The sequence below is a fragment of the Pseudorca crassidens genome, chromosome X, assembly GCF_039906515.1.
Source record: "Pseudorca crassidens isolate mPseCra1 chromosome X, mPseCra1.hap1, whole genome shotgun sequence".
In the NCBI taxonomy this organism is placed as follows: Eukaryota; Metazoa; Chordata; class Mammalia; order Artiodactyla; family Delphinidae; genus Pseudorca; species Pseudorca crassidens.
In genome coordinates, this window is record NC_090317.1 from 86,849,119 (window position 1) to 86,865,173 (window position 16,055).

General features: G+C 38.8%; 1 protein-coding gene across 5 annotated transcripts in view; it reads left to right on the forward strand.

Annotated features, from left to right (window-relative positions):
• Positions 1-16,055, forward strand: part of PHF8 (PHD finger protein 8) — a 99,610-nt gene that overhangs the window by 28,345 nt on the left and 55,210 nt on the right. For all 5 annotated transcript variants that reach the window (XM_067722552.1, XM_067722550.1, XM_067722554.1 and 2 more), the window contains exons 6-12: positions 126-267; positions 988-1,174; positions 3,009-3,171; positions 10,371-10,458; positions 10,828-10,934; positions 12,169-12,260; positions 14,768-14,857. In XM_067722552.1, coding sequence (XP_067578653.1) covers positions 126-267; positions 988-1,174; positions 3,009-3,171; positions 10,371-10,458; positions 10,828-10,934; positions 12,169-12,260; positions 14,768-14,857 — 869 coding nt within the window. The remainder of the gene's footprint in view (positions 1-125; positions 268-987; positions 1,175-3,008; positions 3,172-10,370; positions 10,459-10,827; positions 10,935-12,168; positions 12,261-14,767; positions 14,858-16,055) is intronic.

The window sequence follows — 16,055 nt, forward strand, 5'->3', positions numbered from 1 at the left end:
CATTTATGCACATACAAATACAGTGAGAAGTTTTCAGTGTAAGGTCATTTTAGGGACTGGTTAGGGGATGTGAGAGTCTTCTCTGATCTCTGGGACTTGGTGCAGAATCCATCTCTTTACTCCAGGTTCTGACAAAGAGATTGATGTGATTGATGTGACCCGCCAGGCCGACTGCAAGATGAAGCTTGGTGATTTTGTGAAATATTATTATAGCGGGAAGAGGGAAAAAGTCCTCAATGTCATTAGTTTGGAATTCTCTGATACCAGGTAAGAGGGAGAGGGGTAAGTAAAAAGCCTCACAAAGTGCCTAGGACTTGTGATATACTGAGTGTATATTAGTGTTCCTTTCCCTTCTTCCCGGTGGTTTCTTCCTTTGGGATGAGGAGCTGGTTTATACTTTCTAGGGTAGCTGCTCACATTATAACAACCAAATCATATTTCTCCTTTACAATTTCTAGCATAGGATAGATTATACAGTAGCTATTTTAATTTTTGTTTCCTTCAAGATTTAGGACAGCTTTCTTAGACCTTTTTTTGGTGTTTAGATTGTGGCATGGTCACCGTTTAACTCCCAGGATAGGTCCTCTGTCCCAGGTAAACACTTCTTTACCTGGAACTGAGCCCTGAGAGGTTTCTCTAATTGTTCCTCATAAAGAAGACACTACAACATGGGGACAGTACAATACTGTTATACACCATGTGCCAAGTGAGTGGACCCGGGTGTGGAGATTCTGAGCATTTAGTGGAGGAAATGATCACCTTTGACTGGGGAAGGCTATGGAGCTGGGACTTGGGAATTCCAGAGCTGAGTGGAATGAGGATGCTGACTGGACTTACAAAAATAAGTGTCCTGTGTGCTCTTTGGGATTCTGTGGAGAGAACTTCTTTCTCTTATCTGAGTCTCACTGGGATGGGGGGCATTTTATTCAGGCTTCAGCCTTCAATTCCCAATCAGCTGACATCTGCTCTCCACCCCTTCCTTGATAGGCTTTCTAACTTTGTGGAGACACCCAAGATTGTTCGGAAGCTCTCATGGGTGGAGAACTTGTGGCCAGAAGAGTGTATCTTTGAGAGGCCCAACGTGCAGAAGTACTGCCTCATGAGCGTGCGGGATAGTTATACAGACTTTCACATTGACTTTGGTGGCACATCGGTCTGGTACCATGTGCTCAAGGTAAGAATGGCTATGGCTTCTGAAGACAGCCAGGCCTTGGGCCTCCCTGTTTGTTTCAGGTGGCAGCATAAAGACAGGCTGCTAAGGCCTACCTGCATCCCAGATTCTATTTGGGTGACATTTCAACATAACTGCTCTATCAGGGTTGGGTACTGAGTGGATATGCCATATAAATTGTCTCTACTTTACAGTTTTGATGGTTAACTTTTATTTTTTTTTAATAACAGCAGATGCCTAAGGTTTTCTCTGACTGTTATCTTAATTGAACCAACCTGTACTCCTACCGCTATGTATGGAAATGTCCATATTTACTGCAGACATTTCTGGTAACATGAGAAATTCCCTTTCCCCTCCAAGTTTATTGAGTTATAATTTGTATACCATAACGTTCACCTGTTTTAAGTGTATAGTTTGATGATTTTTGACAATTGTATAAATAGTTGCATGACTGCCACCACCATCAAGATAGAGCACGTATGAGATGGTTTTTTTTAATGTCAGCCTTTCTATAGTTTCCCTTTTAGTGGTCGTTACAATTTTATAATTAGCATATTGATTGTCAGTGACTACAAAGGATTTTTGAGGTCTGGAAAATAAATTTCTTAAGTAAGTTTTATTGTTCTCCACCACTGTTCATGCTATTTAGCTTTCTTATCAGAAACGCCAAGGAAAGAGCAGAAAACTTGGATATGGCTCTTGTCCAAATGATCACAAATCTTGAGCTAGTTGTTTTCATTGGTTTATCATGAAGAAATTGGAGTGTGTAAATGAAAGTGCTATTATGCAAATGTTAGATTTAACTTTTTTATTTTTAAATAGTTTCTTTTTCATAGAAAAATTGCAAAAATAATAGGAAGATTTCCTGTGTGCCCTTCACTCAGATTCCCATGTTACTATTTTATTATACTCTTTCTTTCTCTGAAGCAAACATAATAAAATGGTTTTATATAAATATTTTTTCTGAAACACCTGAGAGTAGTTTCAGACAAGGTGTCCCTTTATCTCGTAATAATTCAGTGTGTATTTCTTAAAAACAAGGGTATTCTCTTATATAACCACAGTATAGTTATCAAAATCAGAAAATTAATATTGATATAATACTGTTATCTAATCTACAGATCTGATTCAAATTTCTCTAATTGTACAGTAAATAATTTCTAGTAGATAATTTTCTACATTGAAATGTATTATGAAATATTGGTTAAACTAATCAAGCTATGGGTTGGGGATATTTTTGTGCTAGTGGGTTTTTTTCTTTTCTGCCAAATTATCTATCTGGTGATTATCCAGGCAAAACATAGTTAGGAAATAATATGTTCTTCCAACAGATAATCATCCAACATATAATCTTACAGAAGTCCTTGGGTGATTACTGAACTTTTAAACTTTTATTAGCTTTGATTGCAGGTGTGAGAAGGAATGCTCTCTGTAAATGGCATTTAAAGGCAAATTCAATTTTCTTCTCATTAGTAATGTGGCCTTAAATTCTCCTAGGGCTAGTAATATTGATCTACTCATCTATAGAGGCCATTTTTCATTTGGCATTGCATCTAAAATAGGAGCCTTTGGTGTACATTTGTCTTAAGTTGACAATTTTGTTTGAAATGTCCTTTCCAAATTGTTTTTGTCAGTTTTATAGAAGCTTAAAAGTACAAAGTGCAAAAGGACTTCTGAAGTTTTCCAAATATATATATAAATGATCCTTGGACAGAAGGAATTCTAGCATACTACATGGTCTTGGAACATGAGAGAGAGAATATTCTTTTGGAGACTCCCAGAAGACTTCTCTGGAAACCTTTGATATTTTTGACATGTCAATCTTTCTTTGTTTCAGGGTGAGAAGATCTTCTACCTGATCCGCCCAACAAATGCCAACCTGACTCTCTTTGAGTGCTGGAGCAGCTCCTCTAACCAGAATGAGATGTTCTTTGGGGACCAGGTGGACAAGTGCTACAAGTGTTCTGTGAAGCAAGGACAGACACTTTTCATTCCTACAGGTCTTCCCTGGGCTCCTCTGGGAGGGTTTGAGGAAGGTGGGAAGAGGAAGAGAGCTTGTGGCACTGGAACCAACCCCTTCCCATAATGTGTTGATCTGATTATGTGAGATATCCCTCTCATATCAGTTGAAGGCTCAGAAGTGGACATCAAGAAAATTTGAGTGGTGGCCAGTGGGCAGTGTGGTTTCTTGGGGAGGTCCAGGAGGAAGTTGATAGCTCCTTTGCACTGGACTGATGTCAACTTGGTGGACAGATAGAAAACAGGACTCTTAGCCCCACGACTCTAGAGATAGTGACTGAGAGACTGGCATTGTAGACTATAAGTCAGAATGACCTGGGTGGGGGTAGGGTTTTTTTTTTCCCAAAACAATAAAGGCCTAGGCTTCACCCCTAGAATTATGAAATCGTTGGTCTGGGGTGGGATCTGAGTGTATTTATTTTGAAAAAGTCCCCATAGTTGTCTCAATTTGGGGAAAGTTGACATCTTTAGTATGTTGAATCTTCCATGAACACATATGTCTTTCCATTGATTTAGATTTTTCTTGACTTTCTAATTTCTTAATTCCTTGATTTCAGAATTAGTGTTAAATTTTCTCAGAATGTTCAATAGAATTCTCTACTGCAGCCACATGGACCTGGAGATTTCCTTTTTGGGAAGTTTTTAATTAACATTCAATTTCTTTAAACCTGTATTAGGCTATTCAAATTATCTATTTCATATTGAGTGAATTGTAAGTTTGTGCTTTTCGAGCAATTGGTCCATCTTATCTAAGTTGTCAAATTGATGTGTGTAGAGATAGTATTTCTTTATTATTCTTTTGATATCTTCCAAGTCTCTAGTGCTACCCTGTGTTTCATTCCTGATGTTAGTAATTTGTGCCTTCTCTTTTATTGTGTGTTAGTCTTAATGGAAGTTTGTCAATTTTGTTGAACTTTTTAAAGAATCACTTTTTGTTTCACTGATTTTCTCTGTTGTCTTTCTGTTTTCAATTTCATTGATTTCTGCTTTTATCTTTGTTTTTCCTTCTTTCTGCTTGCTTTGGGTTTATTTTGCTCTCTTTTTCCTGATCTTGAGATGAGAGCTTAGATTATTGATTTCAGACTTTTCTTCTTTTTTTATAATAAATTTATTTTATTTATTTATTTTTGGCTGCATTGGGTCTTCGTTGCTGTGGATGGGCTTTCTCTAGTTGCGGCGAGTGGGGGGTTACTCCATTGTGGTGCACAGGCTTCTCGTCACGGTGGCTTCTCTTGCTGCAGAGCACGGGCTCTTGGTGTGCGGGCTTCAGTAGTTGTAGCACGTGGGCCCAGTAGTTGTGGCTCGTGGGCTCTAGAGCACAGGCTCCATAGTTGTGGCGCATGGGCTTAGTTGCTCCGCAGTATGTGGGATCTTCCTGGACCAGGGCTCGAACCTGTGTCCCGTGCATTGGCAGGTGGATTCTTAACTACTGCGCCACCAGGGAAGCCCTTTTCTTCTTTTTTTTAATATAAGCATTTAGTGCTATAAATTCCCCCCTTAGCACTGATTTAGCTGTGTCACATATTTTGATATGTTGTATTTTCATTTTGTTAAATGTGCCTTTAAAAAAATTGAGATATAGTGCACATACCATAAAAATTACCACGTTAAAGGGTACAATTCAGTTTTTAAAAAAATATTCTTGAAGTTGTGCAAACATCACCACTATCTAATACCAGAAAGTTTTCTTCACTTCAAAAAGAAACCCTGTACCTGTTAGCAGTCACTCCCCATTCCTTCTTCCCCCCCAGCCCCTGTCAACCCCACTTCTGTACTTTTCTCTGTGTATGAATTTGCCTTTTCTGAATATTTCATGTAAATGGAATCATGCAATATGTAGTCTTTTATGTCTGGCTTCTTTCACCCAACATAATATTTTCAAGGTTCATCCATGTTATCAGTACTTCATTCTTTAAATGGCTGAATAATAATTCCATTGTATGGATATACCATATTTTGTTTATCCATTCATCATTTTATAGACATTTGGGTTGTTTTCACTTTTTGCCTATTATGAATAGTGTTGCTATGAACATTCATGTACAAGTTATTGTGTTAACATATATTTTCAGTTCTCTTGGGTATATCTACCTAGGAGAGGAATTGCTGAGTCATATATATGGTAACTCTGTGTTTAACTTCCTGAGGAATTGCCAGACTGTTTTCTAAAGCAGCTGCATTTTCCACCAACGATTTATGAGGGTCTCAATTTTTCCACATCCTACCCAACAGTTGTTTTTGCCTGTCTTTATGATTATAGCCATCCTAGTGGGTGTGAAGTTGTAGCTCATTGAGATTTTAATTTGTGCTTCTCTAATGGCTATTGATTTTGAACATCTTTCCATGCACTTATTGTATGTTTATATATCTTTTTTTGAAGAAATATCTATTCAAAACTTCTGCCCATTTATTTATTTATTTATTTACTTGATTGTGCCAAGTCTTATTTGAGGCAAGCAGGCTCCTTAGTTGCGGCACACGAGCTCCTTAGTTGTGGCATGTGAACTCTTAGTTGTGGCATGCATGTGACATCTAGTTCCCTGGGCAGGGATCAAACCCAGGCCCCCTGCATTGGGGGTGTGGAGTCTTATCCTCTGTGCCACCAGGGAAGTCCCTGCCCATTCCTTAATTAGGTGATTTGTCTTTCTATTGTTGAGTTGTAAGAATTCTTTAAATATTTTGGTTTAGACCTTTATCAGATGTGTGATTTGCAAATACTTTTTCTCATTCTGGAGGTTGTCTTTTTACTTTCTTGATGTTGTTCTGTGAAGCCCAAGAGTCCCGTTTATCTGTTGTTTTTCTTTGCTTGTGCTTTTGGTGTCATATCTAAGAAACAATTGCCTAATTCAAGGTCATGAAGATTAACACCTGTGTTTTCTTCTGAGTTTTCTTTTTAGTTCTTACATTTATGTCTTTCATCCATTTCAAGTTAATTTTTGTATATGGTGTGAGATATGGGTCCAATTTCATTCTTTTGCATATGGATGTCCAGATGTCCCAGAACAATTTGAAAAGACCATTCTTTCCCCCATTGAATTGTCTTGATACCTTTGTCAAAAATCAGTTGACCATAGGCCATGTATTGGTTTATTTCTGGACTTTGAATTCTATTCCATTGATCTGTATGTCTGTCTTTATGACAGTATCACACTGTCTCAGTTATTGTACACTTGTAGTAAGTTTTGAAATTGGGAAGTGTCAGCCTTCCTGGGCCCCTTGAATTTCCATATGAAGTTTTCAGCTTCAGGTTTTATATAGATTTTTTTTTTAGTGTTTGCTCTAGTTTTATGTATATATGTATACATATATAGATATATATGTATATGTACATAGACATAGACATATACACATATATCTATGTATATGTACATATATAGATAAATATGTATATGTGTATATATGTATATATGTACATACATATCTATATGTGTATATTTATATATACATATATATCTATCTTATGACAGTCTACTGGTACTGACATTTTACCAGTTTGAAGAAAGAGTTGAAACCTTACCTCTTTTCACATCTCTTTACCCTTACCATATGTAATGTATTTGTCTTAAATATTTCCTCTGCATACATTAGAGCTACATCACATAGTGTTTTAATTTTTGTTTCAGCTGTCAAACATAATTTAGAATATCCAAGAGCAGGAAAGTCTATTGTATTTACCTGTATTTTTACTCTTCCATTGTTCTTCCTTCCTGGTGTTCCAAGATTCCTTCTCTTATCATTTCCTCTCTGTTTAGAGTTTCAGGGTAGATCTGCTGGCAACAGATTCTCTTAGTTTTCCTTCATCTGTAAATGTCTTGATTTCCCTTTCACTCTTGAAGGATAGTTTTGCTGGGTATAGAAATCTGGGTTGATATTTTCTTTCAGCACTTGAATGTTGTGCTGCTTCCTTCTGGCTTCTGTGGTTTCTGATAAGATTTTGGCTACCCTTTAAATTGTTTTTTTCCCTGTATGTGTCATTTCTTGCTACTTCCAATATTTTTTCTTTTTTATTTAGTTTTTCAGCAGTTTGACTATCATGTGTCTTGGTGTGGATTTCTTTGGGTTTATACTGTATATGTTCATCAAGCTTCTTGAATGTGTAGGCTTATGTCTTTTGCCATATTAGTGAAATTTTTAGGTATTATTTCTTCAAATACCTTTTCATTCCCTCACTCTAACTTTTCTTCTGGGTCTTTGATTATACAAATGTAACACATTTTGCTGTAGTCCCACAGGTTCCTGAGGGTTTTTTTTCTGTCCCATTGCATGGTTCTTTATTTTTTTGTCTTTTTTATTTTTACTGGCACATAGTTGATTTACAGTGATTCAGGTGTAGAGCAAAAAGAGACTCAGTTATATATATAGTATCTATCTTTTTTCAGATTATTTTCTATTATAGGTTATTACAAGCTATTGAATATAGTTCCCTGTGCTATACAGTAGGTCCTTGTTGGGTTCCTGAGTTTATTTTTCTCTCAGTCTATTTCTTCTCTCTTGTTCATATTGGGTGCTTTCTATTGTTCTGTTTTCAAATTCTCTGATTCTTTGCTCCATTGTCTCCATTCTTCTGTTGAGTCCATTGTTCCATTATATATTTCAGATGTAGTATTTTTTAGTTCTATAATTTGTACTTGTTTCTTATTTATAGCTTCTCTTTCTTTTGTTTGTTTGTTTCCAGCATGCTTGTAATTGTTTGTTGAAGCATTTTTATGATGACTCCTTTAAAACTCGTGTTATATAATTCTAACATCTTTGTCGAACATTATATTGTATAATTCTGGATTTTCTTTTCTGTTACTCAGATCTGTTTGTCTATTCATATATCAGTATCATATTGATTTGATTACATTGGTTTTATAGAATGTTTAATATATGATGAGGCAAGTCGTGCCCCCCTCCTCCTACCCCCATACCCATCTGCTTTTCTCTTTTATAGTTTTCTATTCCCATGCATTTATTCACCCATCTTTGAATTCTTTGCTGGGTCTCACATGATGTTTATTTTTTTGTACACTGGGCACTTGGTAACTGGTGAATTGAATTTGTCTACCAGAGATTTGAGTTGGATTCATTTGCATCTTGGTAGAAATTCCCACAAACTGGGTGCAATCTACTGAGTTCCACAAGCATTTCATGTCTACTGTCTGCCCCAACATTGGGCTAGGTGCTAGAGATAGAATATGGATAGGCTCTTCAGTACTAATAGACACAATAGAGATATTCACCAGAAGTTTTGGGAGCACAGAGAAGAGCACTTAGTCTGGCCAGAGGTTTGTGAAAATCTTCTCAGAAGAGTGACACCTGAAGAGTAAATAGAGACTGACCAAGGAAAGAAAGGCAGGAAAGCGCTCTCAGATAAAGGGAAAGGCATAAACAAAGCAAAGATGTGTGAAGCAGTTTATGGATACTGGAGCCTAAAGACCAAGGGCTGGGAGCAGATGAAGCTGAAAAGGTTGGCAGGCTGAACTTACTTCAGAGGCAACTGGGGACTACTGAAGATTTATTTGTTTATTTAATTTCTAATGAAATATTTCAGATGTAGCAAGAGATATAAAGAATAATATAATGAACATTTATGTGTTTATAACTCAACTAAAAATATAACATATTACAAACATATTTGAAGCCTTGTATATACCTCTCCTCAATTACATTCCCATTCTGCCCTCTCAGAGCTAGCTGTTGTCCTGAAGTTGATGATATCATTCTCATGCATTTTTATCCCTTTATTACATAGGTATGCCTTAGTAAGCAGTATATAGTATTGTTTTACATGTTTTTGAATGTTATATAAATGGAATCAGATGTATTTTTCTCAACTTTTTTCTCTGAACATTAGATTGTGAGATCCATGTTGATACATGTGGCTATTGTTCATTCATTTCACTTGCTTTCTAGTATTCCATTGTATGAGTATACAGCAGTTTATCTATTCTTCTGTGGATGTACATTTCATTGAAGAGTTTCAAGCAGGAGGTGACATGGGCAGATTTGCATTTCAGATATATCACTTAGGGTTGAGATGTGGAGGATGGACTTCAGAGGTTGAGATTGGTGTGGAGCAGTGGTTTACAAACACTTTGGACTCTGGACCTGTTTATACCCTTAAATATTATTGAGGACCCCAAAGAGCTTTTATTTATGTGGTTTATATTTATTAATATTTACCATATTATAAATTAAAACTGAGAATTTAAATATATTCATTAGTTCATTGAGGAAAAAACAAGAATAAACCCATTACATGTTAGCATAAGTAATAATTTTTATGAAAAATAACTATTTTCAAACTAAAAAAATTTAGTGAAAAGATTGACATTTACATTTCTGCAAATCTTTTTAATATTCGGGTTAGCAGAAAACTTCTGTGTCCTCAAATCTGCTTCTGTGTGTTGTGATATCATGTCATGTACCCCTTGAAAAACTCCACTGTATACTGAGGGTTAAAAAGACAAATAACATCTTATTATCATGAACATAGTTTTGACCATGCATATGCTCTGAAAGAGTCTCAAGGAGCCCCAGGATTCCCTGGATCACGCCTTAAAGAACCACTGGTGTTAGAGGAGCCAGTTTGTAGGCTGTTTCAAATAGCATAGGTGAGAGATAATGATGGATCTGAACCAAGCCATTAGTAGGATGGATGGATGAAGAAGGGGAGATGAATATGAGAGAGATGTAAGAAGAAAAATCAGAAGGTCCCAGAAGGCAGTATAGGGTCAAGGGCAAGGAAAATAATTTAGTTTCAACTAGGTACATCCTTCACAACCAACCTGTGAAGTGGATATTTAGATATAGAAAACGGCAAGATTTGAACCCAGGTCTGTCTAACACAAAAACTCTTTGTTTTACCTAGCGCAGAGTTAGAAGGGGTAGTCATGGCAAGGAGGTGATGCCTTTCTTAGCAATAAGAGAGAGGGTGGGTGAGGCAACGAAGAGATTTTGAAGTGCAGAGAAGGGAAGTAGAAGGAGTTTATTAACCCCCAGGTTGGTCCAGTTCAGGGTTATAATGATGGCAGACTTGGCTAGGATGGGCGTTGGGAGAGTGGAGGAAGCTAGAATGTTCTGAATTACTGCCAGGCTGGCTGGTCTAAGGAGTTGTGTTTGAGCTGAGTGGGCAGTGGTGATGTCCAAAGAAGAAAGGCCCTCTGCCAGCTATGTTTTTTGCCTTGTTACACTGCAGGATGGATCCATGCTGTGCTGACCCCCGTGGACTGCCTTGCCTTTGGAGGGAACTTCTTACACAGCCTTAACATTGAAATGCAGCTCAAGTGAGTCCTGAAGCTCTGGTGATCCCGAATTGGCCATTCCCATCTGCTAGAGTCCTCGAGTTCTCCGGTATTGTGAGGAGTGCAGCATAGAAGGGAGGCAAGATGATCAGAAAGGAATGGATACTGGTTTCTGATGATGTTCAGTCTGAAGATGAATACCTCTTCCTCACTTAGTAGTTATGTGAATTTTGTCAAGTCACATAAACTTTGAGCCCAAGTTTCCTAACCCATAGAGTAAGGTCTTAGAGGGTAGTTGTGAGGATTAAAGATAATGGATACAGAGCATCCAGAGCAATACCTGATACATAGTAGGTGCCTAGTAAACAGGGTCCTTGTTATCATTGTTATTGTTGTGCCTACTTCCTCCAGAGCCTATGAGATTGAGAAGCGGTTGAGCACAGCAGACCTCTTCAAGTTCCCCAACTTTGAGACCATCTGTTGGTATGTGGGAAAGCATATCCTGGACATCTTTCGAGGTATGGAGCCCTTTGCCAACTGTCCTTTTTGCCCTGCTGCCCTGACCATGTGTGTGTGCATATAACCATCACCTCAAATCAAGATACAGTACCCATCACCACAAAGATCTTTGTAGTGTTACCCCTTTATAACCTCACCCACTCTCTCCCCCTGAACTATCCATAACTTCAGGAAACCACTGATCTCTTTTTCATCTCTGTAATTTTGTCATTTCAAGAATGCTATAAAAATGGAATCAAAGGATGCGATCTTTTGAAATTGGCTTTTTTACTAATCGTAATGTAGGGTAGGGCATGGATTTTAACTTTTTTATTTAGCAAAGGGGACTGAGAAAATTGGATCACAGTGAAATTATTCCTATTTCCTGCCAATTAAAATAAGAAACTCAATCGGTATAGTGTCAGAGTTCCCTGGACGTGCTTCCCCTGGGGACAAGGCCCAGTCCTGACTACCCATCATTGGTTTGGTTCCTGGGTATCAGCCCAGGTAGAAGCCAACCTGCTGGGTTTCCTCTTTCCTGGTCTGCTTGGAAATAGAGTGGCTCCCTTACTCAGACCTGAGATTCTTCAAGGTGACTTGGCCAGGAAAAGTTACAAAGAACCTCAGAGGCCAATGAGTACACTCTCTTATGAAGTACCTCAAGCCCTTATTCTGCCATCTAGACAGACCGTCACTTAAATGTTCATTCAGAGGCTGGATGACTAACTGCTTATTATTTTCTGTTCTGAACAGCTTAGTTCAGTAGAAAATTCTTTATTGAGCCTAAATCTGGATGTTTGTTATAACCTCCTCCTGGAGTAACTCAGAACAAGGCATTAATGGCTCTTCAGATCTGTGTAGGTGGCAGTTGTCCTCCTGAGTGTTCACATTTTGAAACCCAAGAGGCAGAATAGTGTAGAAGGAGCACAGGCCTCAGATTTAGACAGATGAGGTTTCAGTCTTGGCTTTGGCACTTACCAGATGTGGCCTTTGGTTGTCTCTTTGCCTCTCTGAGCCTCATTTCCTGAACTATAAAATGAAGATAATGATATCTGGCTTATAGGGTTGGGTATAGGATTAAATGAGAAAGTAGATGTCAAGGTAGTCATAAAATGAACACCATTATAAGAACTGAGATATGGAGTTGGGCTCAGAACCTTGAGCATTTTCTCTGGTTGCCTGAAAAAAACTAACAAGTCCTTCACTTCCCTGCATGGCTTCTTTGACACTCTACCTTCCTCTTTCCCCCTTTAGGTTTGCGAGAAAACAGGAGACACCCTGCCTCCTACCTGGTCCATGGTGGTAAAGCCCTGAACTTGGCCTTTAGAGCCTGGACAAGGAAAGAAGTAAATATACTTATTTCTCTACCTACTTTAGAGGTCTACTCTCAGCAGGGACTGGCTTTGGGAAGATCCTCTGGGGACGTGGAGGAAACTAGGGAGGTTTGTGGGCTCCTAGGATTAGAGTAGAGGACTGGGCTAGGACTCCTTGGATTATATTTTTAAACCTTTCTTTCTGATTATGAAAAGTAATACCTGCTTACTGTAGAGAATTAGAAAAATACAGAAGAGTGTAAAGAAGGAAAAACTTCACCTGCAATTTTAACTCAGAGGGAATAAACATTAACATTTGGGTATACTTTCTTTTGTTTTTTTAATATTCATTTTTAAAACATGATTGCTCTCACCCTGTACATATAATTTTGTATCTGAATTGGTTGGCTTATCTTAATTTTTCTGTGTCACCAGAGTTCTCCACAAACATTAATAGTTACATGATACTATTTTGCAGGGATGTACCATCCTTACCTAACCACTTGTTTATTGTTGCTTATTTATTTATTTGGGGGATAGTTCTAGAAAATCATGCAGTAAATAGCTGTTTGCATCAGTCTTTGTTTCTCATCTCTTGATTGTTTCTTCAGGATAGATTTTTAGAAGAGTGATCACTAGATCAAAGTATGTGAAAAAATGTAAGACTCTTGATGCATGCTGCCAAAATGGCTTTTTAGGAATATACCAATATCCATCTATCCAATTGAATACTAAACAGCTATAAAAGAGATTAAGAAAGCTCTCTATTTACTGATTTGGAAAGATCTCCAGAATTTATCATGTAAAAGTGTAGAACTGTGTGTATAGTGTGCTACCTTATGTGTAAAAGGGGGGAAAAGAAGAATTATATTTGTATGTGCTTGTATTTGACTGAAGACACAATCTGGAGGGATGCAGAAGAAACTAATAAAAGTGGTTACCTGTTGGGGTGGGCTAGGGGAGCTGATGGCAGGGTCAGATAGATACTGAGGCTTTTCAATATATATCTTTCTATATTGTTTGATTTTTGAACTACGTGAATGGATTACCTACTCAAAATGTTGAATTTATTTAAAAACCAATTTTAAGAAATGCAAAAAAAGGAAATATCAATATATTCTTTTATGCTTCTGATACTCTTTGTAGATTCCTTCCCCTGCATACAGTAGCCTGAGGAAACTTTTCAGCCACTGCAGGCTTAAATGTGCACAATCTCCCCATTTCCTGTTGACAGCCTTCCCCCCAGATATCCTTGGACTTCATGTTTTGGGCCTTCTTTTGCTCCCTGGACTCAACTGCACCTGGGCCTTAGCCTTCGATTCTGTTTTGCCACATCCCTCAGGTGTGGCTACCTTGGGTTTCATCTCTGACTCTGCATCCACACTGACCCTCCCGCGAAGTGAACTTCAGAGTGACTCTGTCCCAGGAACACCAAAAGGGAGGGAGGTGGGTAGGTCCTGAGCACTCATGTCCTGAGCCAGGATGGCCTCAGGGACCAAAGGATGGCCCCAACAGTGTGACCAAAGGGAGCTGGAAGAGAGTAGGACACAGAACTGAGGAGCCACACTCATGGGAGAAGTCTTTTGTGAAGTGCAGACAACTTCTCTTTTGTGAAGAGAAGCAGTTGCTCCTTCACCCTTCCAGAGCCCCTGGGCTGGGAGGAGGGAGCTGTCAAGGTTATCCAGCTGGGTCACATGGGTTCTCAGCCCCCATTACTGCCCAGCCACCAAAATAAATTCCAGATGGATTAAAAGAGTTAAAGGAATCAAACCATGGGAAGCAAGGAGGAAATGCTGAGGAATTTTTATCAGTCCTCTGGATACAGAATTCAAGTCAAAACTGGTGGAAGAAGTCACAGAGGAAAAGTTTGAGCTGTCTGTCTGCATAGAGATGTATTGATAAATAAGATTGCAAATGAATTAAAAGAGAGACAATCAACAGGTCTCTCCCTGGGTTGCTGTTGGGCTAGCTGTGGGCTTGTAGCTGCTCAACATTGAGTTCTGTCCTCACAAGTGGAGAGGCTGGATTGTCCCCAGGGATCTTGCTGAGGTTCTTGACTTTCTGAGGGGTGTGGTTCAAGCCACAACTAAGTTCCTCACACCTCTTGACACTGTCCTTTATCAGGTATATGTTTTGCAAATATTTCCTCCCAGTCAGTGGTTTGTCTTAACAGTGTTTTTCTAAGAGAAGTTTTTATTTTTTAATAAGTCTAATTTATCAGTTTTTTCTTTTATGGTTCATACTTTTTATGTCCTAAGAAATCTTTGCCTAACCCAAGGTCCCAATGATTTTCTCCTCTGTTTCCTTCTAAAAGGTTTATAGTTTTAGATTTGACATTTAGGTCTGTGATCCATTTTGAGTCTGTGTGTGTGTCTGGTGCAAGATATGGAATGAAGTTCTTGTTTTGCATATGGATATCTGATCAGTCTAGTACCATTTGTTAAAGAGACTACCCTTTCTCCATTGAATTGCCTTGGTAACTTTGTTGAAAATCAGTTCATTTATGTGTGGATCTATTCCTCATGCCTTTTGTTTGACAGGCTCTGCCAGACCACGAGGATGAGATCCCAGAGACAGTGCGGACCGTACAGCTCATTAAAGATCTGGCTAGGGAGATTCGCCTGGTGGAAGTAAGAAGCATGGGAGCAGGGGAGGCGTTTGGGAAGGGCTCAAGGCTCAAGTGGCAGGTCAGGCTTTTGCAGTTGGCATGAGAGCTCAGGGGAAGGATTGGGAAGACCCCACCAAGGACCCTATTCATTCATTCATTTATTCATTCATTCAGATAATTATTATGTACCTCAAGCGTGCCACATGTTGGGCTAGGTGCTTAGGATACATAAATAATACAGTGCCTGCCCACAAAGAACTCACAATCTAGTAGAGGAACCTGGGCAAAGTTAACCTGTCTAAGCCTCAGTTTCCTCATGTCTAAAGTGGGGATAACTAATAACTACTGAGGGATTATTAAGAGGATTGAGTAAGATAATACAGGTTGAGCACTAAGTATAGGGCTTGGCACACAGTAGGTGCTCAGTAAATTCTGCTGGTGGGTCATGGTGGTCGTGGGTGGCAGAGGTCATAGTAGTAGTAGTAGTAGTTGTTGTTATTAATATTTTGACTCAGTCTCTACATTCTACAAAATGACAGTTCTCCCGGGTTGAAGATGATTACAAAGCCATGTTTCAACAGGTGGCATATACCACGAGACAGTAAGGTGCAGTGGTAAGAGACTCAGAGAAACTTGGGTTCTGGTTCCTGCTCTGTCATTTGCAAGCCTTTCAGAGCCTCAGTATCCTTATCTGTAAAGTGGGGATAACACCACCTTTTCACAGTTTTGTTATGATTAAGAGCTAATGTATATAGAGCCCCTCGCACAGTGCCTGGCAGAGTAAGTACTCAATAAATGTGAGCCATTGTTATTAATAGACTGCAGCAAAGAGAGAACTCAGTGTGGGCTGGTGAAGTAGCAAAGGCACCAGAGGAGAATTGGACTTGAGGAAGTTTCAACTTTCCTTTAGCTCAGAAGCTGTAAGGTTCCATTTAGTGCCCAGGATATAGGCACTAAATCTGTGCTGAAGGGTGGTCAGAGTGAGCTACTATGAAGTTGGGGTTCTAGCCTCACCTCTTGCAGCATGTTTCACTGCCTACACCATAGCTTACATTGTCCACCTCCTACCTCATTTTCCACCACTTCCATCTGTCAGAATCCTTCAGGGTTTTAGGCCTACCTTTTCTCTGGCTCTTCCCACTTAAACGAGTTTTATATACACAGAACTTTGGGCTGGTTGGAAGAGGACTTAAGAGATGGATCATATATTTTTCATTGGC